The 27,930-nt window shown below is 42.1% G+C and overlaps 1 protein-coding gene across 1 annotated transcript; it reads right to left on the bottom strand.

Moving 5' to 3' along the window:
• LOC129821389 (actin-related protein 3-like) lies at positions 1-27,608 on the bottom strand. Its single transcript, XM_055879019.1, has 12 exons — positions 27,413-27,608; positions 19,115-19,170; positions 18,577-18,689; positions 15,689-15,799; positions 14,145-14,240; positions 13,819-13,926; positions 12,813-12,956; positions 3,388-3,561; positions 2,547-2,639; positions 2,203-2,328; positions 1,945-2,028; positions 1-1,092 (listed from the first exon to the last, which is right to left on the bottom strand). Exons 1-12 carry the CDS (start codon positions 27,454-27,456, stop codon positions 997-999), a joined length of 1,245 nt encoding a protein of 414 aa, XP_055734994.1. The 5' UTR covers positions 27,457-27,608; the 3' UTR covers positions 1-996.
• Between the last annotated feature and the right edge of the window lie 322 nt (positions 27,609-27,930).

The following is a 27,930-nucleotide window of genomic DNA, read 5'->3' on the forward strand; positions in this document are numbered from 1 at the left end:
TTTAGAAACAAATCTGAGCCTTTATTGGAATGTTGCGAGGCATTAAATAAACAAATCACATCTTTTTTGTAATAATTTGGTATTTAATTTGAAAACAAATCTAGGCTAACAATACTGGTCCGACAGTCATTCTCTTTCATTGTTATTATTTCATGAATAGTTTTATTTTCTTTCGCTAAGACATAGAAGAGGAAATCTGGCATGGTCGAAAGTGAAAGCGAAGGCGTGTTAATGTAGAATTAAAGGGAGAATAGCAAGGACAGACAAATGGGGGAATGATGAGGGAGAAACATTTCAGTTTTCTAACTTAAGAAAATACTGCGTATCAAAGCTGCATTGTGGGTTAAAACAGTCACTTGCTGATACTGGTATGCAATAAAAACTTTCCCCAATTTCCCAACTTTTACATATAAAAAACCTTTACGAAATATAAACAAGCTCTTGCTGTGATACACAAAGTGAAGTGCATTTGAAGCAGAAAAATGTAATGGAAAATAAAGACATTAATATGTTCTATAACCTTGGCATGATCAACGATATCTTGAGTCGTCAGATATTGCCCGGACTCATGTTCTTTAAACATAAATAAATGTTTCATGACTTCTGGTTTTATTATCATCAATGTTGTTGTCATCATCATTACATCTACCACCACCATCATTACCATCATCGTTTAGCTTTCTGCATGTTGCTTGACAGATCCGGAAATGATCTTTTATTGTTTTGGTTTAGAAACCATATTTCCCTCATTTTGGAAAACAAAAACAAAACAAAAAAAGGAACATTCACAATAGATTTTCCAGCCGGACTGTTTCTTTTTTTCTCATAAAAAAAAAAAAAATCTGTATCGCCTCTCGTTCTGTACATCCAGAGTGAACAAGCAATCAAAAAGCACAAACTCACCACCCCTGACCCACTGTCTCCCCTCCCAACCCCTACCCACCCAACCCTACCGACCCCACCCGGTCTAACCATTAGGATGTTGGAGGGCCACAGTTAAGACATGACTCCGAACACGGGGTTGTGGCGACAGATGCTAGGGCCAATCTCCTCATAGTCCTTTTTGGTGTGGCATACCTGGTAGAACTCGGGCTAGAAAAGAGAAAGCAATGTGTTGATATTTGGCATATTTGAATAAAAGACAAACAGCCTTTGTGTGCGGTTTTGACTCTTGTTTTTGAATACTAGTTGTTCCTGTCAAAACCAGCACCTGGAACTCGGACACACTGCTGTGCAGAGGTTCCCTCCTTTTTTCCCCCATCTTAAAAACATGGTTTCAGATGCACATCTCAACCATACAAACCAAAAGGACATTTCAGAAAACAGAAACAAATAAATGATGCCCTGGATAACCCAAGACTAAAAGTCTGTAATGCTGTGCTGTAAAATCTCACACTGATGACAACCCACTTCACAGGCACATCATTACAGTCCCAGAGTTCCTGTTCTAAAAAAAGTGCCAAGTGGCTCATCAGGCAATGTTGTAACCTCCCGAAACATTGTCAAAGGATGCTCCCGAGTACATTACGGGCGTTTCCCTTTCATATTCAATTAAAATAAGGATTTTTTTTATTGTATTTTTTTTAATTACTTTTGCATTTCAACTGAGTTACAGGGAAACTGGAAGACAGCATGCCCTTAAGTAAGCACTACATGGTAGTAATCATGCTGACAATACAAATCACTGAAATTCAGATAAAGTGCTGACAGTAACCTTTCAGCACTAATACATATTTAGGGAGGCAAGTTTCGCAGATGGCATAGAAAATAACATTTTCTGAATGACATTTCCAATCATTAAGTTGCTTTACTATGTGCCAAGTAAGAGGTTTCCTTATAACAGGAAATGTGTGCCATAGAACAACTAATACTAATTTCCACAATTTTAGTTTTAGTACCGTTTTTGTCCCCTACAGAACGGCGAAACGGATTTGTGATACTTACAGTTGAGGCTAACATGGATCCTCCGAACCACACTGCGTATCTCTGCATATGATGAGTGATGACTTGCACATCGATTGGTTTGGGCTGACAGGGCAAAAGCAAAACACCACAAATAAAGATCTTACATGTCTTACCTCCTACATTAACCTAATGCTCTGCCAAAACTGTAGCTGGTTACAACTAAGAGAAAAAAAACAATAAGAACAGGAGCAGCTCGCGGGGACCACAATTATCTCCATGACTAGGGACTGCTCTCACCTTGAGCTTTCCCCCGCTCAGCTCCTCGCTCATCTTCAGCCTGGCGTCCACCGTTCTCTTCAGGTCCCTCTGCAGACGCCGCCCAAAGTCCCTGAACATGGTGGAGCCGCCCGACAACACAATGTTCTGGAGAAGAACACAGCGTGTCGAGTTAACCAATCTTAACACATGCCCTAACACACGAAACAGTGTTCAACTCGAGCACACACACCACACACACACACCAATATTGAAAGGGCCCAGAGAACTGATAAGTCTGTACAAGTCAAACCCAAAGTGCTGATTGGATATTAATTGGATGTGGTTTTTCAACCAATATCTATGTAGTTCAGGGATATGATTACCTTGTAAAGGGGACGTCTGACATCAATGGGGCAGTTCTGGATAACCTCGTCCACAACTTCAGAGATGGGCTGGGTGAAGTCGGGATTGGCAAACTGGTGGATTTTGAGGAAGAAGAGTGCGAGAGAAAGTTTAAAAGTGTGGACACGCCTACGTTCAAAGATAAATACCTTAAAGTGGCAATATGTAACTTTTTGGTCGACCTGACCAAATTCACATAGATCTATAACTCACGTTGCTATCATTCTACCTGAAAGCAAGTCTAAGAAGCAGTAGATCTGTCCTATTTCTATGCTTCCCGTTCTTAAGTATATCTTTTACTTTCGGGTTTGTACACCAGATTCAAACAGCTGAAACCACATTTTTGGTTATGGAAAATATATTTCACAGCGGTTTAGACGGTACAATAATTCTCTACACGATACTAGCTTATTTTGTCACAAACTGAAATTAGGCAACCTACTAGATTTTTAGCAACCAGGAAATGGCGGAGCAATTTCTGCATAGTGTAACCTTAAAATAACACCGTAACCATTTTAAAGACGTATTTATCCATCATTCACTCTGGCCTCTGCAGCTCTTAACTGCACAACTCATTTTCTGGCTGTAGTTTGTGTTTATAGGTCATCTGTGCTTTCAGTGTCGTAGTACCCTACTTATGACGGTCCTAACCACTCATTTTAAGCTACTCTAACCTAGAGACCTGGGGGGGGAGGTCAGAGTTATGCTAATGTGGGATGACACTGAAGAGGAACATCTCCCACTCATAGCATGCTAGGTGATTAGCATAGCGCAAACCTCTCGCCAAGCAGCCGTTTAAATAGCAAAGTGCTCACTGCTAACCTCCGGGTGGAAGAAGATCTCAGGGCCGAGGAAGCGCTCGTAGCCTACGTCGACGGTGAACTCCTTCTTGCTGATGTTGTTTATGCCGGTGTACTGCTTGATCCACTTGGAGCCGTCCGTGTCGTACTTGCTGAACTCCTTCACTAGGTCCGGACACACGTAGCTGAACCTCTCCTGGTGTAAAAAGACATGGAAGACAAAGCGTGAGTGGATGCTTAAACTACAGTGTAACTGGCTACATTGGATTTGAAATGATACAGCTTTAAATGTGAGGGTATTTTCATCCATTTAGGTTGAACCGTTTATATATTACAGCCCTTTTTGTAAACACCCCCCCCCCCCCCCCCCCCATTTTAGGGGACCATAAGTATGGGAACAAGTGAAGTTATTTGTGTATTAAAAGTAATACGTTTATTATTTGGTCCCATAATCCTGGTACACAACGATTACATCAAGCTTGTGACTCTACAAACTTGGATGCATTTGCCATTTGTTTTGGTTGTTTCTCAGAAATGAAAATGGTAAATAATGTATTGTGCCACTTTTCATGTAAAATAAGAATATAATATTAAACACTTTCACGTTAAAATGTGGATGCTACCATGATTACGGGTAGTCCTGAACGAATCGTGAATAATGTTCAGTGAGAAAGTCAGACACAAAAATATCATACCCCAAGACATGCTAACCTCTCACCATTACAATAGGGGAGTTTGGCATTTTTTTGGGGGGGGGGGGGGGGGGGGGGGGGTGATATTTATGCCTCTAACGTTCTCACTCATCATTATTCATGATTCATTCAGGACTGTCTGTAGTCATGGTAGCATAGAAGAGTTTTAGAAGAGTTTAGAAACATATAATATTATTTACAATTAAACGTGACTCCAAAAATCACACAAAACACCATTATTTTCTATTAGGCACAAAATGATCTGAAACAGAACCAAAACAAACAGCAAATGGATCCAACAAATGTATAGTCACAAGCTTGATGTATTCATTGGGTGCTATGAATCTCAGACCAAATACTTAACTTTTTACTACTTTAATACACATAAATGAATTTGTCCCAATACTTTTAGTCCCCTAAAACGCAGGGAATATGTGCAGAAAGTGATGTAATAACTAAATGGTTCACACGATATAGATGAAAATACCCTCAAATGAAAGCGGACAATCTGCACTTCAACCTCATAGTCATTGCATAATTTCAAATCCAAAGTGCTGGAGTATAGAGCCAAAACACAACAAATGTGTCACTGTCCCAATACTTTGGAGCTCACTGCATGTTACATCATGTGGGACCAGCGTGGTCCTACAGAGCAGAACTGAAAGTTTAAAAAAAGTCAATAGTTATTTATCGTTTTAAGTTTTTAGTATTTATCTTGATGAGCAAATCAACTCAGGGAGGTAAAAACATATTGGTTAAATCCAGAGACCAGTGACTCTTCTTCCTCGATTAAGCCGTTGCTGATTAAGGACCTGCATGATTTCAGCCTTGTTAAAAGACCCACATGATTTTGGCCCTAATTACGTTCTAAATAATGTTGTCAAAAAACCCAGGACTCCACTTAATTCTCCATTACACACGTTCTGGTAGATATGAACGCAAACGATTGGATAGCTCTTTTCCAAGAGCAAGAACACTGAATACAAACCAAGCGACCAATTGCAGTCAAGTCTCAGTAGGATGAAAAGCCGGATAATTGTTTTTCACCCCGAGACAAACACTTATCTTCAACACAAGGGCCAACAAGGATTTTAGATGAGTCTTCCAATAAACATTTACTGCTTTGGATAAAAGGAAGCGAAGTGAATCACAATGGATTCTGGTAAAAACGAGCAGCAATTACAAGCATGGGTTTAACGGGAACAGCACACCCTAAGAAACACCAAGGGAGTCAAGCGGTCTATCTTGAATTGTAAACGGAACAAAACAATCAAAAACACAACCACGTCTATGTATCCCACGTTTCAAACTTCTTCACAAAAGAGCAGTTTGAATATCAAGTGATGTTGTTCTTTGCGTTGAGGTATGAAACTTTCCGGTGGAATAAGGCTTCCACCTAGTGTTCAAGTCTACACACTACAGGCAAAGTGAACATTTCACATCCTCTTTTAAAACATCTTGGTTTAGTATTTTCTTTATTTACATTTCATAAAACATTGTGAAGTGTGCTAGCACCATTTCATATACTCAGTCAACTTCCCAACTTTAAGTGCAAACAGTGACCAAATCTTAACTGTGTGAGTAGTGGTTGATAGAGGAATGCTGTTGGGGCGCATGCCTTCATACAGTCACAATATATTTAACCTTTATTTTGACAGGGAGACAATGTTGAGACCAAGGTCTATTTTCCAGATGAGCCCTGTATAGCAACACAATACCCATAAAAACACATTAAACTACACATTCATATACACAACATTACACAAAAAGCAAAACATAATAAAAAAAAACATTCTTCAGTAGAAAGGTCACGTTACACCTGTCTGAAATTACCTAGGAGGCACCAATTCCTCCAACGGCATCCAAGGGTTTAAGAGTAGAGGCAGCTGCACTTTGATGAATAGCATCGCCATAATCAACAGGCAGAAAGATTGTGCAGTCAATCTGCTTCCTGCTTACTAAAGAGACAAGTTCTGCTTCTGTAAAAAATAATAATTTTAAAACGTAGTTTCTTAACAAGCTCAGTTGTATGTTTTTTAAACAATAAATCCTTGACAATCCAAATACTAAGGTATTTGTATGCATGGACTCGATTATAGCACCATCCGAGGAGTAGTGCAGTAATATCTTACAATTACAAAACATATACCCAATACACACAAATCTAGTAAAGGAATGGAATTAAGAATATAAAAAAATATATGGACGAGCCATGTCAACACGGCATAGAATAAGATACAGTAGAATAGTATAGGATACAGTATATACATATGAGATAGGTAATGCAAGATATGTAGACATTATTAAAGTGACCGGTGATTTCAAATCTATGTTTATAGGCAGCAGCCTCTAATATGCTAGTGATGGCTATTTAACAGTCTGATGGCCTTGAGATAGACTGAAAAACAGCGTCTCTCGGTCCCGGCTTCGAAGCACCTGTACTGACCTCGCCTTCTGGATGATAGCAGGGTGAACAGGCAGTGGCTTGAGTGGTTGTCCTTGATGATATTTTTTGGCCTTCCTGTGACACCGGGTGCTCTAGGTGTCCTGGAGGGCAGGTAGTTTGCGCCCAGTGATGCGTTGGACAGACCGCACCACCCCTCTGGAGAACTCTGCGGTTGCAGGCGGTGCAGTTTCCGTAACAAGCGGTGATACAGCCCGACGGGATGCTCGAGTGTGCATCTGTAAGAAGTTTGTGCAGGTTTTAGCTGACAAGCAACATTTCTTCAGCCTCTTGAGGTTGAAGAGACGCTGTTGCACCTTCTTCAAAACACTGTCTGTGTGAGTGGACCATTTCTGTTTGTCAGTGATCTGTACGCCGAGGAACTTGAAGCTTTCCACCTTCTCCACTGCTGTCCCGTCGATGTGGATAGGGGAGTGCTCCCTCTGCTGTTTCCTGAAGTCCATCTCCTTTGTTTTGTTGACATCAAGTGAGAGGTTATTTTCCTGGAACCACACTCCCAGAGCCCTTATCTCGTCCCAGTAGGCTGTCTCGTCATTGTTGGTAATCAAGCCTACTACTGTTGTGTCATCTGCAAACTTGATGATTGAGTTGAAGGCGTGCTTGTGGGGCCCCAGTGTTGAGGATCAGCGAAGTGGAGGTGTTTCCTACCTTCACCACCTGGTGGGAGGCCAGTCAGGAAGTCCAGGACCCAGTTGCACATGGCGGGGTTCAGTCTCAGGGCCTCAAGCTTATTGATGAGCTTGGAGGGTACTATGGTGTTGAATGCTGAGCTACAGTGGTTCTTCCTTTAAAAGTTTTGAGCTTATGCCACGGCCGTTAGTGGTAGATGGTGACATTCGGCCATTGCACCTCACAAGGGTGAGTTAGAACGCTTATCTATTAGATATTCTCACAGACCAGATTCGTCCTAACATAAAATGCCCCTTAGATATTAATTTTGAATCCTCTAAATTGAATTAGACCTCCAGGGCCAATTTATTGATCTTCAAGTATTTTAATATTCTGAGTTCTGAGAGTCGTTATACCAATTATTATTGGATTATTCACCATGGCAACCACTTGTTAGTTTAACATTGAAAATTGTGCGATTTTTTTATTGAATTCAATCATATTTGTACCACTGTAGATGCTGTATTTATTTACAGTAGTGTATTAAGTACTCTAAAGTTTTACATTTCTAACTCCCAACCTCATGCAACTGCAAAATGTCTGATAAAGCACATAAATTTGCAGTATTTTTATCAACATCTTTATGCTTTCGTTAATAAAATGTTTAAAATAATATTTCATAATGCAGATGTTTATTTCAACTGCTGTACATCTCAGCTACATAATCCCCAAGTGTAACAGTATTTTTTTTAAATGTCTCCAGTAGATTCTCCATTCCCCCTGAAAGCCCCAATCTGCTCACTTAAATGAATAGAGATCCTGGTCATGGTGCTACAGTATGTTGTTACAACATAATCAAAGCGAGGACAATCGGCGTTCTGCTGTATACTTATGGTCTATTGTAACCTGGAGTCACACCTTTCCAGTACTCCTCACCCCGCCCCAAACTCCACCCTTAACACGTTTACCATTAAAAAATGACTTTGCGACCAAAGAGAACAGACGAAATGGACAATAGACTCTTGCCGAGGTGATGCCCCTCTCTCACCCTCTCCACTGTCTGACACCCCGTCAGTAGCCCCAAGGCTCTCGTTCCGATGCGCTTCCTAAATGATCAGCAATACAGACAAATACATGCGTTTGTCCCCAGAGAATCTAGAAGAGCTCCGTTCTGTTTTACCATGGGATTTCATGAGATATGTCAAATGTAGACGACAGTACGCAATGATTCAAACGGTTACATGTTGATAGTCAGTCATTGTAAAACATATTTATGCAGCGTTTGGTGACGTCTATCTCCGACATCTATTAAAGATTCATTCCTCAACTGAATAATGAGGAAATTAGCAAATGATGGTGCACTGCATTATTGCTTCATGACTTGCCTAGTTAAATAAAAGGTAATACATTTTTTTTTTTTTTTTTTTTTACATTGTGAATTATACAGACTTGTTAAGCCAAGATTCACAAAATATGAATTTATGAGTACAAAACGCTCGTTGAACAATATTCTATTTAAGAATACAAAAGACGCCTTTCACCCTTGATGGGCTATCAGCAGGACAATAGACTCTTACTGAGTCCACCGAATGCACTGTTTTCTAAACACATCTGGATGGATCCATAATGATTTACTATGGGAATAAATATCATTGAATAACAGAACATTTTGAATAAAGTAGGCTAATGAAGGCAACAGATTGTTGCTTACTGGAACACCCAAAGTCATCCAATTGTTATAATAGGATTTGAAGCAATAGCCTAACTGTGTGTGGTCAACTATTTCAGCACCGTTTTGTGCTGCTCTGAGACATGCATGGGACTGGTCTTGATAGAGCAATGAGATTTTTATTTTCACTGAATCTCCATTTGGGTATTGGTTAGACTAGAATTAGGGTGTGAAAATGTTAGGATTATTTTGCTCTTCACTCACAGTCACTTAGTAGCCTAGGCCTACTCCCGACCGCCGCTCTGATATCCAATAATTCTTCCCAGCTGTATGTAATAACACAAAACATTTTCTGGGCTAACAATGTAATAAATAATACATTAAAAAAACAAAATACTGCAAAGTTTCCTAAGAGCAAGAATCGAGGCAGCGCTCTCTTTCGGCACCATTTTCACAAAGTACCATATAATAACCATGTAAATCTCTCACGAACAAGGTGACTTTTCAACAAAATGAATTGTGGAAAAACGACTGGAACCATTTCTTAGTTTGACTGCTAGGTTTTATGGGTATTATGACTCATACTGTGGTACTCTATTAAGCACGAGTTTTAAAATCTTTAAGGGCTTCCTGCACAACTGCAATATCAGACTGTAGCCAGGTTTTTTAAATTAAAAATGTGGGTTATTGGAAAAACATGATGGGAGCTGCACACTTAAGCAGACTGGGATCCACATTGGCCAGCGCCTGTGGATTTTTTGTTGTCTATTGCTAGAAAAGCATCCAGGACTTATTTTTCTGTAAATAGCCTAAAAGAAATGCTTTGACGATAATTTCTCTGATCATTCAGCAAACCCCCCTATCAGCATCCAGCCCAATATCATTGTGAATAGGCTTAAAAGTTCTTTCAAAGATAAATAAAATGGTGATTAAATGCATCAATGATGACATTTTTTTTGTAATGAGGCTCATGTCTGAATAATTTGTTGTGGCAGAGAGGAGGAAGTAGAACCCTTCAGGGAGTAGACATTTTTTCCAGAATTTAACTAGGTTCCCATTACAATCTGAAAAAGAGGTAACAAAATAATCAGATTTAACCTTACTAATTTGTCTTACACAATGATTCCTCAGTTGCTTAAAAGCTTGCCAGTCCGGGCCTAAGCCTGTGTTCATAGCCTTGACCCAAGCATCATCTCTTTTATGAATGACTTCTGATAATTTCAGAGTGTACCAGGCATTCGATCTACCTTTTAATCCTTATTTTTTTGAAGGGAGCATGATAATCCACAATAGTACTAAACACATCTGCAAAAAGAGTGAAATATAAATCAGGTTCAGGAATGGATAAAATACAATCAAGGTCACTAAAATAAAGATCATGTAAAAATGCCTGTTCACTGAAGTTAAAGTTCCACTTTGTTATGACACGAAACTTAGATTTTTGTATTCTCGATCTCGAACACAAACAAGTGGGCAATGGTCACAAATATCTTGGGTGAAGACACCAGTAGAAATATATTTCTCTGGTGTATTCGTTAAAATAAGATCAATCAGAGTTGACTTTGAAGGACCTTTAGGGTTGGTCCGTGTAGGATTAGTCACCAGCTGGGTTAGGTTTAGATCATTACATGCGTCTTTTACACAATTTAGGTCACCCAGGATAATAACTTCTGATTTAGTAAAAGACGTCAAAAAACTAGTTAACTCCTTGAGTGCACAAAGGTTAGTCGAGAGAGGACGGAAGATCTCTATGGCAGACAAAGGCTTAAAGATGGTAGGTCACATTTTTTGGCAAGGGGAATAGATTTCAGTAAAAATACCAATTACTTTTAATAAGAATGGCCACACCACCACCTTTACTCTGATTATCAGCTCTGAACACATTATAACCCTCAATATTAATATCAGATTCCAGAATGTCCCCAGAGATCCAAGTTTCAGTCAATACCAGAATGTCCGGATTCGTCTGCATAGCCCAGATCTTGATGTAATCCAGTTTAGGAAGTAAGCTCCTAATGTTCAGATGCATCAACCCAAGTCCTTTATGATGTTTAATGTCACACGGAGTCTCCAACTCAAACAAGCTATTTCCAGTAGGCGGTTGCAGACCCTGTCTGACGGTTGATATGGATATAGTTCGTATGGCTTAGGGCTGGGCAGTATACCATATTTTACGATATACCGTTATTGATGCATGGACTGGTTTGGGTTTTTACTTTACCTTCTATAACGGTATTTAAATGTTTGGTTTGTTAAATGTGATATGCCGTGTGTAATGTCCATTTTTGTAGTTTACTTTGCTACTCGAGTCATCGCTCTCCATGCCGCTTTCCACACAGACCGAGCCCCGCCCCGTCACTCAAGGAGCACATTTGTTATTCCTCGACCACGAGACACTTTTGTTCAGTCTGCACGGTCAATGCAGCACATGCAACAATGTTGATGACAATGACGCCGTTTTCACTTTGCTTCTTAATATAAACCCACTAGCGTTCTATAATGACACTATTACTTTGTGTTTCTTACATCCGCAAACAGCTAGTTTCTATTTTCTTAGCAAATTGGGCCTGAATGTTGTTAGCCGCTAATGCTAATAAAATGTACTGAGTCAACGCAAACGTAATTAGCTATACAGCCTGATAATACCAGCGATGACGTAGACCTAAATCAGCATGTTTGTGCAACAGTATCTTCTAAATCAAAGAGGAAGACGCAAAGCAAGAACGTTAGCTACATGAAGTAGCGAAGAAAAACATTCAATATAGCCAAAGATTATAGGGTGCCCTAAACGCTGTAGAAATCAGCATATCAACACTTTGGTTCCTACCCTGTCACACTAACTCCTCCCTGACATTTTCATTTGTTGTCATGTCAAACAACACTGTATACAGAGTGCCCACTATTATATAATTACTATAGAATTAGAATAATCCTTCTATTTCCATGATTCAAACAGTTCACACAAGTGTTTTGCTCTAAATTGCAAGTCAAATTGCAATTGCAACATTTAGTTTTAAAAAAGGTCTAGATTGTTTGCCCATATCATGTAGCAGTGTTGAAATGATCTCAAATGAGTGCTGTAAATGCAGAAATTGCTGTAAATTAATTTAGGTAGAAGTTGAATTGAACAGTATAAAACAATCAGAATGGAGAAACACCCGTTGAAATCACTTAGAGTGTATGCTTTGCCACACTACGGTAACACACTACTCATAAAGCAAATGTTGAACTTTCATTACTCAAAAACATACAATACTGTCCAATGATCTTTTTTTTTATTTTATTTTTTATTTTTTAATAAATACCGTGATATGATATTTTGACCATATCGCCCAGCCCTAGTATGGCTATAAGATTGCATGGAACTGCCCCATTTGGTCAATCCCTATTAGTAATAGAAATTGGAATTGCTTTTTAGGCCCTGTGGCCGCAGCCAACGTCAATATGAGGAACTCTCAGAGTAACCAATTATGGAATGTTATAAACTGACTTACATGAGCTTTGGTTGCTATTGTGCATCAGCCCATGCCGTCTACATGATTTGAAAACCAATAAATGGGACTAGTAGACTAGTGCCAGAAAGACAAAACAGTGAGACTTCTGCCAGAGTGGTCAGTCCGGGACCAGAGTGACAGGTATTGTGATGCAGTAGCGTGATTTGCATGGAACTTTTGACCTGTTGTAGTCAAGCCAAGCTCGTATGCTAATACCATGTAGAGTATGTTGTAAATCGTCCCTGAAACTGTTCTTGTGAAAGCGAAACATACAGTATTTTGTTGGCCTACGGAACTGCAACAAGGTATGTAATTTCTGTGTGAAAATGCCCTAAGACAACACAGGACCATTTCAATTAGAATTCAACATTCTGGAAAAACTTGCCTCAGAGAACCAGGGATACAGTTAGGGTTAAAATTTGGTCTAGGATTGGCGCCTTGACTATACTATGAACCAGTACAGTGGTTAGTAATAGGAGGAGTGGTGGATGATCGGAAATGTAGTTCGCTGCAACCTACCTTGACCGCCTTGGCTGTCTCCAGGGACTGCTCTGGGGGGATGCCCACCTCCCGCTCCCTCAAAAGCTGCTGGGTGAAGTAGGTGATGTCACGGCCAGCGATGGGAATGTGCTTTATACAGCTGCCGATGACGTAGCCCTCAGCCTATAGCAACACAAAGGCAGATGAGTCAGAGTTCACAACGCTTGGAGTAAGGTGATGTCACAGCATATCAGAATAAATAGGTCAAAGTAGAAGCACATGTTTAAATGACTCTACTTCCAGATTTACACTGTGGTGCTCAACTAAACTTACGGCTTGGATATTTTATTTTCACATTGCCCTTTTCAGCATGGTTTCCAGCAAATACGGTGGATGTGTAACAAGGCCAAGCCAGTACAGCTTAAATGTGGCTCAGTAGTGTGAAAAGGGTATGAGGGAATATACTGTATACTTTTACCAAACTTGAATGACCATGAATAAGCAGTGGCTTGTACATCCTGCAGGGCAGTTTAAAACCAAAATGGTGACTAACTCACCATTGCACAACTTGTGTTCTTGCCAGGAAATTCCTTCTTTACCTAAGTCTGTGTGTCAAAAGTATACAGTGGCCTACTTTCATAGTTTCCTCTCCATCATCTGCACTGATTGAAAATAAATGGACAAGAAAAAGAAAAAAACATACCCACAATATGAATCTTTTCCCTGGCTTTTACCAATCCAGTCTTTTTTAAGATCAGTTCAGAAAATACGAAAGGAGACAAGCAAATGAGGCCACTGAAAAGTATTGAGACACATGAACCTCAACTTGAACAATTAGAGGTCTGGCTGAGGGAGCCTTTCACTACAACCAGGGATGTGTTCAGTATGGCACACAGAATCCAAACCCTTTGTAATGGAACAAATCACTTCAGATTGTACCTCCCCATTACAAAAAGTTCTCCCCCTATACTGTGTTTGTAATATATCTGTATTTTCTGTCATGTGTGAGAAGGCTGTCCTTAGGTCAGCTGATTGTGCCACTCACCACAGGGATAACGTGGGTGACTCCGTCTCCACTGTCGATGACCGTCCCCGTCAGTGTCCTCTCCCCTACCTGTCTGGATGTCCAGGAGGCCGCCAGTGCCAGGACAGCCTGGTGGGGGACAGAGAAAACAGCATCAATGTGACACCATTGTAAAACAACACTGTCGTGTCTTACATCAGCAAGTCTGCGATGTCATTGACCACATCCTTTACCACAACAGCAGAGGGCAGTTACGGAGTCTGTGTTTTATACAGTTTAACAGCATATCGGCTGTGTGTGTGTGTGTGTGCTAGATAAAATTGTGTTCCCAGAGATTAAGCGTTTACCTGCACTGCGATGTAGAGCCCTGGGACGTTGAAGGACTCAAACATGATCTCTGCTGTGTACTCTCTGTTCTCTGGTGTGTTCAGAGGAGGCTCTGTCTGCAAGAGGACACCACAGTACTGGGGGTTAAGACTTCCACACACAGACACACTAATCCATCAGTTTTAATAACAACCACATGGACACTCAATTAGGGTTGGCACAATTACCGTATAACCGACGGTTATGACCTTTTAATTATTTTAGCGTGTGGGATGAACAGCTGATTGAAGACCGGACGGCCGGGCATTCGTGCGGTAGAGTCCGTTTCAGAGGTAACATGGACTTGTTAACAATGTTTTTAAGCACCAGCTGCTCTGACAGCTGGTGCATAAAGCTAGTGAGGGAGATGTGAGTCTCCAGCTTCAGTGATTTTTGCAGTTCTTTCCAGTCATTGGCAGCAGAGAACTGGAAGGAAAGGCGGCCAAAGGAAGAATTGGCTTTGGGGGTGACCAGTGAAATATACCTGCTGGAGCGCGTGCTACGGGTGGGTGCTGCTATAGTGACCAGTGAGCTGAGATAAGGCGGGGCTTTACCGAGCAGAGACTTGTAGCTGACCTGGAGCCAGTGGGTTTGGTGACGAATATGAAGCGAGGGCCAGCCAACGAGAGCATACAGATCCCAGTGGTGGGTAGTAAATGGGGCTTTGGTGACAAAACGGATGGCACTGTGATAGACTGACATCGCCGAAGTCGAGGATCGGTAGGATGGTCGGTTTTATGAGGGTATGCTTGGCAGCATGAGTGAAGGATGCTTTTCTGTGAAATAGGAAGCCATTTCTAGATTTGATTTTGGATTAAATAAATCGTTTTTGGTATAATTTTCATGCTGAAGATTCAAGAAAAACGTTGCATTTTTCAAAATGTTTCATCCAATTCGCTTTATTTTTGTAATACATTACACTTGATCGTTCTTGAATAAGTACCTTCATTTCCTTTCGTTTTTCCTCTATTCACCTATGTTAGGTGAATAAACATCATCCAAAATTCCATGACCGTCACCTCAATTACATGTAAAACTCCTCGCTTTGCACCTACAGAACAGGTCTTAGTTACAATGCATTATAAGAGCCTCACAATGCATTTATAACTGTCAGGGAAGTCCTTTTGAAATGGGCTCTATTTTCAACCTTTTATTAAGGAATAGTCAACTTTGTGTTAATGGATCACAAACACTGGCTTTAAATGCAACCCAATTCACAGAGAATGAGATAAAGCTCATAATTTAAAGATTTTGGCCGACTGTTTTAAACATTTAGTTTCAGTTCCCTTCACTAGCGGATCCATTTCACATGGCTCACAGTGCCGATATAGTCGTACTTCCTCAAGTCTCTTGACATTTATGACATCACTTTTTAAACCACGGTTGCACAACTCAGGCCCTTGAGTTCCACAGTACAGCCGGTTGTTGTTTCTCCCAGGAAGTTGGAAAGAGAGCCTACCCTCTATCCATCAACATGGTTTCTTCCTATTCCGTAAATGTCCCATTTGGCCCATGGGCCTCTTACCAACAGGAAGTAGTGGTCCTCAGGCTCTGCCCTCAGGTACTTGAAGATGACCTGCTCCATGAACCGCTCCATTAGGTCCCAGTCCTCCACGATGCCGTGACGGATCGGCCACTGGTGGGCGAGAGGTCAAAGGTCAGTCACACAGGCTAGTAAATTACTAAGTGACACCAAGTACACCAACATACACTTTAGTGCATGGTTGAATGAAACTTCAAGTACACCAACTTACATTTAGGACATGACCTAGTGACAAACCAAGTACACTGAACAAAATTATAAAACGCAACACGTAGTTGAGTTGGTCCCATGTTTCATGAGCTGAAATAAAAGATCTCAGAAATGTTCCATACGCACAAAAAGCTATTTTTCTCAAAAATGTTGTGCACAAATTTGTTTACATCCCTGTTAGTGAGCATTTCTCCTTTGCAAAGATAATCGTTCCACTTGATACTTGTGACATATTAAGAAGCTGATTAAAAACAGCATGATCATTACACAGGTGCACAGTGTGCTGGCGACAATGTAAGGCCACTCTATAACGTGCAGTTGTTACAACGCCACCGATGTCTCAAGTTCAGTGAGTGTGCCATTGGCATGCTGACTGCAAAAATGGCCACCAGAGCCACTGACAGAAAATGTAATGTTCATTTCTCTACCATAAGTCTCCTCTAACGTTGTTTTAGAGAATCTGGCAGTACGTTCAACCAGCCTCAGAACTGCAGACCACGTGTATGGCATCGTGTGGGCTAGCGGTTTGCTGATGTGAACAGAGTGCCCCATGGTGGCAGTGGGGTTATGCATGTGCAGGCATAAGCTACGGATAACAAACACAATCACATTTTATCTATGGCAATTTGAACGCACAGAGATACAGTAACGAGAGCCTGAGCCCCACTGTTGTGCCATTCATCCGCCCCCATCACCTCATGTTTCAACATGATAATGCATGGCCCCATGTCTCAACGATCTGTACACAATTACTGGAGGCTGAAAATGTCCCAGTTCTTCCATGACCAGCATACTCACCAAACATGTCTCCCAATGAGCATGTTTGTGATGCTCTGGATCGACGTGTAGAACAGCGTGTTCCAGTTAATACCAATATCCAGAAACTTCGCACAGCCATTGAAGAGGAGTGGGACAACGTTCCACGGGCCACAATCAAAAGCCTGATCAACTCTTTGCGAAGGTGATCTGCCTTATGCAGAGGGACACATGGTGAACACACCAGATATGGACTGGTTGTCTGATTCATGCCCATATTTAATTTTTTTTGTATCTGTGACCAACAGATGCATATCTGTATTCCCAGTCATGTGAAATCCATAGATTAAGGCCTAATGAAACTTCAATTGACTGATTTCCTTACATGAACTGTAACTCGGTAAAATCTTTGAAATTGTCTGCATGTTGCATCTATATTTTTATTGTTCAGCATACAATAACATACATTTCGTAGGCCTGCATGGCGTAGGAATACTAACATTCATTCAGTACATGGCTTAGTGACTAGCTGTGACAGATGCCTCTCTAGTGAAGTATATTGTTTCCATATTGCCTTGGAAGAGGAATCTGTTAAACACACAGTATGTGAGTTATCACGACACCTTGCAGGCCGCGTGACACACCTTGCAGGCCGCGTGACACACCTTGCAGGCCGCGTGACACACCTTGCAGGCCGCGTGACACACCTTGCAGGCCGCGTGACACACCTTGCAGGCCGCGTGACACACCTTGCAGGCCGCGTGACACACCTTGCAGGCCGCGTGACACACCTTGCAGGCCGCGTGACACACCTTGCAGGCCGCGTGACACACCTTGCAGGCCGCGTGACACACCTTGCAGGCCGCGTGACACACCTTGCAGGCCGCGTGACACACCTTGCAGGCCGCGTGACACACCTTGCAGGCCGCGTGACACACCTTGCAGGCCGCGTGACACACCTTGCAGGCCGCGTGACACACCTTGCAGGCCGCGTGACACACCTTGCAGGCCGCGTGACACACCTTGCAGGCCGCGTGACACACCTTGCAGGCCGCGTGACACACCTTGCAGGCCGCGTGACACACCTTGCAGGCCGCGTGACACACCTTGCAGGCCGCGTGACACACCTTGCAGGCCGCGTGACACACCTTGCAGGCCGCGTGACACACCTTGCAGGCCGCGTGACACACCTTGCAGGCCGCGTGACACACCTTGCAGGCCGCGTGACACACCTTGCAGGCCGCGTGACACACCTTGCAGGCCGCGTGACACACCTTGCAGGCCGCGTGACACACCTTGCAGGCCGCGTGACACACCTTGCAGGCCGCGTGACACACCTTGCAGGCCGCGTGACACACCTTGCAGGCCGCGTGACACACCTTGCAGGCCGCGTGACACACCTTGCAGGCCGCGTGACACACCTTGCAGGCCGCGTGACACACCTTGCAGGCCGCGTGACACACCTTGCAGGCCGCGTGACACACCTTGCAGGCCGCGTGACACACCTTGCAGGCCGCGTGACACACCTTGCAGGCCGCGTGACACACCTTGCAGGCCGCGTGACACACCTTGCAGGCCGCGTGACACACCTTGCAGGCCGCGTGACACACCTTGCAGGCCGCGTGACACACCTTGCAGGCCGCGTGACACACCTTGCAGGCCGCGTGACACACCTTGCAGGCCGCGTGACACACCTTGCAGGCCGCGTGACACACCTTGCAGGCCGCGTGACACACCTTGCAGGCCGCGTGACACACCTTGCATGACAACTTCCAATTGGTGGGCTTGTAAATAAAAATGACTTCTAGGCTGTCATGGTTGGCAGGTTTGTTTGTGGTTTATGTGAGCTTTGATATACTGTATTGGGTGGGCCTGTAGCCTTTTCAAGTCAACAGGTTTGGTACCTTTGTGGCGTAATTGGGCTTGTCTATCCCCTCGTCGCCAATGAAGAAGTCCAGGTCGTCCACCCCCTTGACCGTCCTTGATCCAACCTTGGCTGACTCTTTGATTGCAATACCTGGGAGGAAGAGATGGAGGGACAGAGAGCAAGAGCGCGCGAGAGAGAAAGAGCAAGAGAGCACGAGAAGGAGCGTGAAAGAGAAAGAGCGAATCGATTAGACTAAGGCTGTGTTTGATGAAAGAGCTTTGTTAGGGATACTATGTGTGTTCTCTAAAGAAGACACAAATTCAGTCAAACACCAAGTGCAAGAGTGAACTATGTCCTCACTGTTCACTCTCCGGACTTGTATTCCCAACGCATGGCCCCAAAGGGTTCCCCTCTTTGAAACCGTGTTAGCTCTCTGCTTGACCAGCTTTAAAATTACTTTGGTCTAGGCAACACAACATGTAAAAAAAAAATAATAATCACCACTGGCTGAGTTCAAGTTCAACAGTTAGGCCTACCCTCTATGTGAGGCGAATCGTCTGGGCAGATATACTCACATGATGGAACAATGAACTGTGGCTCTGTGTTCCCTGCATACCCCAGCTTTGTGTATCTGGAAGAGAGCGAAAAGGTAGCTACACCATTAGATTTAACAGCCACGGTAGACTTAACACATGCTCACTGTGCACATTTATGTTGTATGGGTGCCAGTTGGTAAAAAAGAAAAAGATATATTAGCAAGCCTAGACTATATTTGGGTTAGCTTCAATACAACCCCTGTTCTTCCATGGATCAGAGCCAACAACTGCAGCTCAACTCTGAATAGCCTACCCTTCGATAGGAAGAGTGTAAAAGGGCATTTGGAATCAAAGCGGCTATTCATACATTTCCCAAAATCCAACACACGTATAAATCTTAGCATAGCGTCATCCTACAACTAGTTGGAGTGCCAGCAGTGTTGCATTTGAAGTTCACTTGCAGTAGGCTAAAGCCTTCCACAGATCGATAATGAAGCCTAGAGTGCTCAGCCCCAAAATGTACAGAAACTGTCAAAATCATAAAAAATGGGCATATTAGTGTTTGAAAGTTGGCAGTCGGCAGAAATCTCTGAAAACTTGGGGTGGGCATTTAGGCTAGCATGGCACAGACTTCCCACACATACCCGGAGAACCTATCTAATGGTCTTTTGTTGTGGTCAAAACTATTTCCCAAATTTTTCCCAACATATAGACGTAACACTTGGAACATAACCTAGCTTAAATACCACATCAAAGACTTAAATACTAGCACATTTCATGGGCCTTTCTATGATCCATTGTGTAGTGGCGTTTTGCTAGGCACATGCTAGCCAGATGTCGGCGGCTGTGGCTCTGTTCTCCCATCGCTTCCTGGACAGGGCCCATGGGAATGATCGAGGACACTGTTGAAGAGTGCCAAAGCACAGTGTGCATCAAAGACTACAGTAGGCAAGTAACTACTAGTCATAACAGTGCAGTCTTTCAGTTCATGTACTTGGGAGGAGGCAGTAGCAGTCTCTAAAGTGCATGAACCAAAAATAAGGACATAGCCTAGTTGATACACACACTAGTTAGAGATATGGTAGGGCTGTCCCCGACTAAAAAAAGTCTTAGTCGACCGAGAGTCGTACTGTTCCTTCGACCAATCGATAAAACACACAAATGACTCAAGAAAGAACACGATGTTCACTGTGTTCAAACAATGACAGCGAGTACCTGTGTGACTGGTGCACGTTGTCTCGCTCTCCTCTACTGCAGCGAAAAGGCATCACAGCACAGAACATGTTTATTGCGCTGTCCGTGCTGAAGCTGCAACATCATTTACGCCATGTAGTTTGTTAATTGTTTCTGACTGAAAAGTTCTGTTTTACGAAATCCCTCATTTGTTTTGGAAAAAAACAGCCTATTCCCTCAACCCTTGCTCTCTTTACGTGAAAAATGTAAGCGGCGCATGCATGTGACCAATAGGGCTTGACCTATAACCTATCATAATCACGTCAATAAATTGTTTATAACAAACTCCGAACACGTGACAGCAAAATGGATGTGGCGGACGTGAAAAAGAAACTCGAAATGGTTACTCAGGAGGGAAAGGGGAAGTCGCCTGCGGAAGTTGTGGAAAAACTACTGGAGATCAATAATCCAACACACGTATAAAAGGAGGGTATAGGAGCAAGCGTTGCGTGCGGATTGTGTGTGCCAGACAGTTGCTGTTAGATTACAATATTTTTCTTTTTTCAGACAATTTGGAACAGTGTACACACTAAATAAGTATACCAGAGTCTATTCTAAAAAATATATATACAACAGACCACCATAGTCCCTGTGCCCAAGAACACTAAGGTAACCTGCCTAAACGACTACCGACCCATAGCACTCACATCTGTAGCCATGAAGTACCTTGAAAGGCTGGTCATGGCTCACATCAACACCATCATCCCAGAAACCCTAGACCCAAACCAATTTGCCGCCATCTCCATTGCACTCCATACTGCTCTTTCCCACCTGGACAAAAGGAACACCTATGTGAGCATGCTATTCACTGACTACAGCTCAGTGTACAACACCATAGTGCCTTCAAAGCTCATCACTAAGCTAAGGACCCTGGGACTAAACACCTCCCTCTGCAACTGGATCCTGGACTTCTTGACAGGTCACCCCCAGGTGGTAAGGGTAGGTAGCAACACATCCACAACGGTGATCCTCAACACAGGGGCCCCCCAGGGGTGCGTGCTCAGTCCCCTCCTGTTCACTCATGACTGCACGGCCAGGCACGACTCCAACACCATCATTAAATTTGCCGATGACACAACAGTGGTAAACCTGATCACCGACAACGACGAGACAGCCTATAGGGAGATCAGAGACCTGGCCGTGTGGTGCCAGGACAACAACCTCGCCCTCAGCGTGATCAAGACTAAGGAGATGATTGTGGACTACAGGAAAAAGAGGACCGAGCACGCTCCCATTCTCATCGACGGGGCTGCAGTGGAGGACGTTGGGAGCTTCAAGTTCTATGGTGCCCACATCACCAACAAACTAACATGGTCCAAGCACACCAAGACAGTCGTGAAGAGGGCACGACATACCTATTCTCACTCAGGAGACTGAAAAGATTTGGCATAGGTCCTCAAAAGGTTCTACAGCTGCACCATCGAGAGCATCCTGCCTGGTTGCATCACTGCGGGGTATGGCAACTGCTCGGCCTCCGACCGCAAGGAACTACAGAGGGTAGTGCGAATGGCCCAGTACATCACTGGGGCCAAGCTTCCTGCCATCCAGGACCTCTATACCAGGCGGTGTCAGAGAAAGGCCCTAAAAATTGTCAAAGATTCCAGCCACCCTAGTCATAGACTGTTCTCTCTGCTACCGCACGGCAAGCGGTACCGGAGCGCCAAGTCTAGGTCCAAGAGGCTTCTAAACAGCTTCTACCCCCAAGCCATAAGACTCCTGAACATCTAGTCAAATGGCTACCCAGACTATTTGCAGTGCCCCCCCTTCCCTCTTTACACCACTGCTACTATGTTGTCATCTATGCATAGTCACTTTAATAACTCTACCTACATGTACATACTACCTCAAATAACCGGTGCCCCCGCACATTGACTCTGAATCGGTATCTCCCCCCCCCCCCCCTGTATATAGTCTCGCTATTGTTATTTCACTGCTGCTCTTTAATTACTTGTTAATTTTATCTCTTATTTTTATCTGTATTTTTTGAAACAGCATTGTTGGTTAGGGGCTCGTAAGTAAGCATTTCACTAAGGTCTGCACCTGCTGTATGCATGTGACTAACACAATTTGATAATTGGTAAGTCAAATCGCAATTGCAACATTTGGTTAAAAATAAATCCTAGATGATTTATCGTGCATATTGTGCAGCCCTTGGTGGCAGTGTGGAAATTATCTTAATTGAGCAGTGGTGTAAAGTACATAAGTAAAAAATACTTACAAGTACTACTTACGTCATTTTTTTTTGTTGGTATCTGTACTTTACTATTTTTTGACAACTTTTACTTCACTACATTCATAAAGAAAATACTGTACTTCTCACTCCATGCATTTTCCCTGACACCTAAAAGTACTCGTTACATTTTGAATGCTTAGCAGGACAGGATAATGGTCCAATTCACACACTTGTCAAGAGAATATCCCTGATCATCTACTACCTCTGATCTGGAGGACTCACTAAACACAAATGCTTTGTTTGTAAATTATTTCTGTCTGAGTGTACCCCTGGCTATCCGTAAATAAAAATAAAAAAGTAAATGGTGCCATTTGGTTTGCTTAATATAAGGAATTTGAAATTATTTACACTTTCACCTTTTGATACTTAAGTATATTTAAAACCAAATACTTTTAGACTTTTACTCAAGTAGTATATTACTGGGTGACTTTTACTTGAGTCATTTTCTATTAAAGGTATCTTTACTTTAACTCAAGTATGACAATTGAGAACTTTTTCCACCACTGCAATTGAGTGCAGGAAATGCAGAAATTAATAAAAGTGCTGAAATTTGTTTTGGTTGAAGTTGAATTGAACAGTATAAAGCAATCAGAATGGAGAAAGACTCATTGAAATCACTTAGAATGCATGTGTTGCCACCCTAGGATCTCCCACTACTTATAAAGCAAATGTAGAATTTGTATTATACAAAAACTAAAAATACTGTCAAATACCGTCATTGTTTTTTAAATACTGTGATATATTTTTTCAATATCACCCTGCCCAAATATAAAGCCTTTATTACAGCAGACTAAAAACAGTAGCATGCATTTGTCAATTGCGGTTTATTTATTGTTAAGGCAAATTATTCAAAATTCCCTTTGTGATTTCATTTTTAAACTAAAACGCTCGATTGCATTTCAACGCATGAATGACTCGTATGCTGTGTGATGGCATGAACGAATGATACAGTAGCCTATTTATTGAAATATAGGCGCAAGTAAATTAAGACTAAACAGGGACGTGCTCTCAGGCCTACAGCTCAATGGCTATTCAAGGCTACTAAACAAAGCCTACAAATGATAACGACATTACATATTATTATAATGACGATCATCCTAATTGTAATAACAATAAGTAGGAGATCAAGAAAAGAGGGTATAGGAGCAAGAGCTGCGTGCATATTATGTGTGACAAAGAGGTGCTGTATTATTTTTCTGCCCGTTTGGAACACTGAATAAATAAGTAATACCAGTCTGTTCTAAAAAAAAAAAAAATGTCTTTGTCCGACATTTTACCGTTGCATGAGGCTTGGTGCTCACGGACTCAGTAGGCTATAAATAAAAAAAACACTCAAACAGAAAACAGATCTGTCTAACTTTTGTAGATACTGTATATGTGGATGATTTATAAAGCCAGGTACATTTAACAGTTAGGCTATTGATTACAGACCTAATTAAGTTGGGGTTTCCTCTCTACTAAATTTGCTTTGACAATTAGGCTAAGGCAAGGGCTGTTTCCTCGTCTCTGCTGCTGCCTCCGCCGCATTGTTCTCAATCCCAATATGCTGGTTAACTTTAATATTATGCACATAGCAACACGGGGAAAGGTGCCAATTATACGGCGCACTGTAAATTACATTTAAGAACCGCGGACAGCGACCCTATCCATCGAGGGAGAAAGCGCATTTGTAATAAAATTGATTTTAGTGTTGCACCATTATTTTTGCATACAATTTCAGTATCACGTGTCTTAGAGTGATGGACTGTGCCATCCCTGTGGCCTGCAATGGATTAGTCCACTGAGACAGGTGCAAATCAGACAGGTGTCTTGTGCACCATAAAAAAATATATATATTTTGCGACTGCTCGACTAAAGAAATGTCGGTCAACCAACAGTCTATCGACCAAACAAATGACCAGTCGACTAAAATGTGGTCAGCTCTAGGATATAGCCTAGTCTAGTTGAGACAATACCTTAAGGATATAGCCTAGTTGAGACAATACCATAAGGATATAGGCCTAGCTTAGTTGACACTACAATAAGGATGAGACATTGTCTAAAGATGCTTTTCAATTCCATAGTTTCAATGAATAGGCTATAGCCTAGCTAGAAAGTAGGCTAGGCCTAGTTGCTTATAAAAGCCTAACTATGAAGAAGAAGAAGAATTCTACTATGTGCACTTGGAACGTGGAAGACACAAAAACACAGGCTTAGGGCTTCATTCCACTGAACAGCCCTAGCATGTCTGGGGCAGCTACCTGCCTCAACAAGCCTGTTGCACCACACTCCTAGCAGTGGACACAAACACAAACACAGGAGTGTTTCAATTCCAAATCGACCCCCTAGCACAGGGTTCCCCAACTGGCGGCCCACAGGCCGAATTTAGCCCACGGGTGGGGGTTTTTGGTGCCCCAAGTGTTCTTTGCAAATTTGCATTCTTATTTAACATTGTCATTGTTGGACATAAAATAGTAAATTAAAAACACTAGGAAATCAGCTCCAAGTGATTTTAATTTTGGAAATCTTTCCCCCAACTATTCCCACGAAAAATAGAGACATGATCGTATACAAATGTAAGCAATGACTACGTTTTAGTCAAATATATCTGTTTGGGCTTCTTGCGGTCAATTTGCATTCTACAAATGATTTGTAATTTAAAATTTGTAAGTCGCTCTGGATAAGAGCGTCTGCTAAATGACTTAAATGTAAAAGTAAATGTAAAATAAAATCGGCCCAGGGCTGAATCTACTTGCTGATCCCTGCCCTTCGTCACTATATCTTAAAGGATTGGATAGGTGAGATAGAGAGGAAGGTAGGCTGTCCATTGTCCTAACTCACCCTCTCTATAGTGGGGATATTCTGACATACTGCTTACACCCAATCTTCTAAAAATCTAGGCCCACTTTCTATGAAAGAGATAGAAGGTGGGGGCTAGAGATCGAGTCGAGATTGGGCAGTGGGCCTGGACTGGGTAGCTCTCTGTGAAATGCTAACTAGGCCTATCCACTAGGCTATACTGTGAATCAAGACCAAATGCAGGCTAAATTTAGACAATGATTAGGCCGAAATATATATGAGATAAAAACTGTTTGCTGTGGATGATAAGCAAAGGACGACTCCACCCTAGTCGCAGGTACAGGTCTCAGTTGTAAGCCTTGCCTGCAACACCTAGCCTACATATGAAGCCTTTGTTTTGACCAAGAATGGACCCCTGCAAAAAACATATTATACAGTAGCCTACATAAAATAGTGGCTCTTTCACATAGCCCCGAAAACAACTTTTACAGAGGAATGGACAAACTAGCCCTACAATAACAGTGAAATGGAACAGTTGAGTTCTAAGAATAGCATCCCACTTGTGCATGAGGTAAAAGGATGTGGAGTTCAGTTCACACATTTTGGCTATTTGAGCGTGACTCATGAGCTGTGTGGTGGTGTACTCGATTTGATTTCTGCTGGTCTGATACTTTAGCATCTTGGCCTTCTCAGCATTTTCAAACATCTGCTTTACAAAGGAGTTAGCCTCATTCTCCATCCTCAGCTGTAGTTTCCTGTCCTCTTCCCCAGCGAGGACCAGATGCACTAGCCTAATAGCCCAAAGGGAGGGGGGAAGATAAGTGGAGAGGTATGCAGGGCAACATACGGAGTGACGAGTTCAAGTCTTTACATGCAAGTGCTGCAGCACAGTCGCATCTCAGTTAGGCAATAACCCTAACTATAGTATTAAACATAAATCCCTGTAATTTCAAATAATCTACATCTAGGCCAAGGATATTTCAAATGCATACATTAGATATTGCTCCTTAGATTAAATCATGTACATTGATAAAGAATAAGTAGGCCGAACAATTAACACAAGTAACAGATGCAGAGAATTGCACTAGCAATACTTATTCAAAGACTGAGGACCGAACAAAAACATTATTGTGTTACTGAATAAGACTCACCAAAGTGATTATTTGCTAAAACGAGGCAACTAAAATGTTGTGATGTATTGCACAGTTCGATAATGAGGGATTAGCCTAAACCTAACTGTTCCTTATTCACTGGCTTTGAATACATCTTGGGACGTGCAATGAATATATTGGCATCCAAAAATATTGGGCATAATGCAGAAGTATGCACAATCAATGAAAAGCGTTGTAGAACTGTGAGGTCACTCTTAAATGAAAATTCCCTTGTTTATTTACGAATTCGAATCAGTCTTTGCTTTTCAGAAAAATGATTCATGTGTAGTTTCATTTGAGATATTTAAGGATCAGACTAGAGCTAAAGTGAAGAAATTAGAGAAGTTTGCTAATCAAAAAAACATGTTCAGATGCCGAAAACGACCATATATGGACTAAAAAGCGTGAATGAGGAAGTCGACAATATAGGAAGTCGCTCTGCGCGTGCTCAAAGTCGGGGATGACTTGTAGTGAGCACTGTAAAATTACTTATGAACTGTATAGCTAGTAACTACCATTACACAGTACAAAAAAATATGCAAAGCCCATTTATAATGTCCACTCAGAGTAAGTCAGAAATGTAAAACAGTTATATTAGAACCCCAGCAATAGGGTTAGTATTTTTTTGTATTGAAAAAGCCTTTCCGACAAAAAAACATTTTCTGATATCAAGCAATTAGCACGCTTTTGCCATCTAGCTAACGCGTTAGCCAACTAGCGAACACAGCAAACCGCAGTCAATTACAATGAAACAGTCGTGCAATAACGACCTAACAAAACAATGAAAACATTTGTTTCGCAATGAATCGGCATGAAAGGTTACATTAATTATATTTAGCAAGCTAACTAGCAACACACCCAGTTGCTGACAGCGATGGGCTGTCTCGGTGACACCCAAAATCTCGATGCTGTCTGTACAGCGTTCTAGTTTGAATAGCTTACCCTGTACCACAGTCGACAACACACGCCGGTAATCGTCCTGCCATCTCGTGTACTTCTGGTAATCACAAATGTTTGTTTTGTATTGAAAGCAGTCTGTGTCGGGTGGAGGATCTTGCAAACCGTCCACAGAAGTACGGAATCCAGAACCCGTACAGTTTTTACTTCCGCACTTGGTCTTGGACAGGCAGGTCGTCACTAGGTTACACAGCCACAAAGTCATAAACCCCGCCTCTTTCTACAATTTCTCATCTTAAAATCTGATTTGAAATCTTAACCACTCCGCCAACATTATGTCTTAACCTATGCTTTAAATAAGAACAAAAAACAAAAAAAATGTCATTATTATTTTCCGATATAGCCAATTTTGACTTTGTGGCTGCGTTATCTAGTGGAAACCGGCAGGCAGGGAGAGGCAAGATGGCTGACGCCGGGGAGCGCTTGAGCAATGCAGGCAGTGTGGTTCACAGTGGCCCCTGTGTTCGAAGGTAAAATAGAGACATAAGTGTACATGCATGTAA

The sequence above is a fragment of the Salvelinus fontinalis genome, chromosome 23 (genome assembly GCF_029448725.1).
Source record: "Salvelinus fontinalis isolate EN_2023a chromosome 23, ASM2944872v1, whole genome shotgun sequence".
In the NCBI taxonomy this organism is placed as follows: Eukaryota; Metazoa; Chordata; class Actinopteri; order Salmoniformes; family Salmonidae; genus Salvelinus; species Salvelinus fontinalis.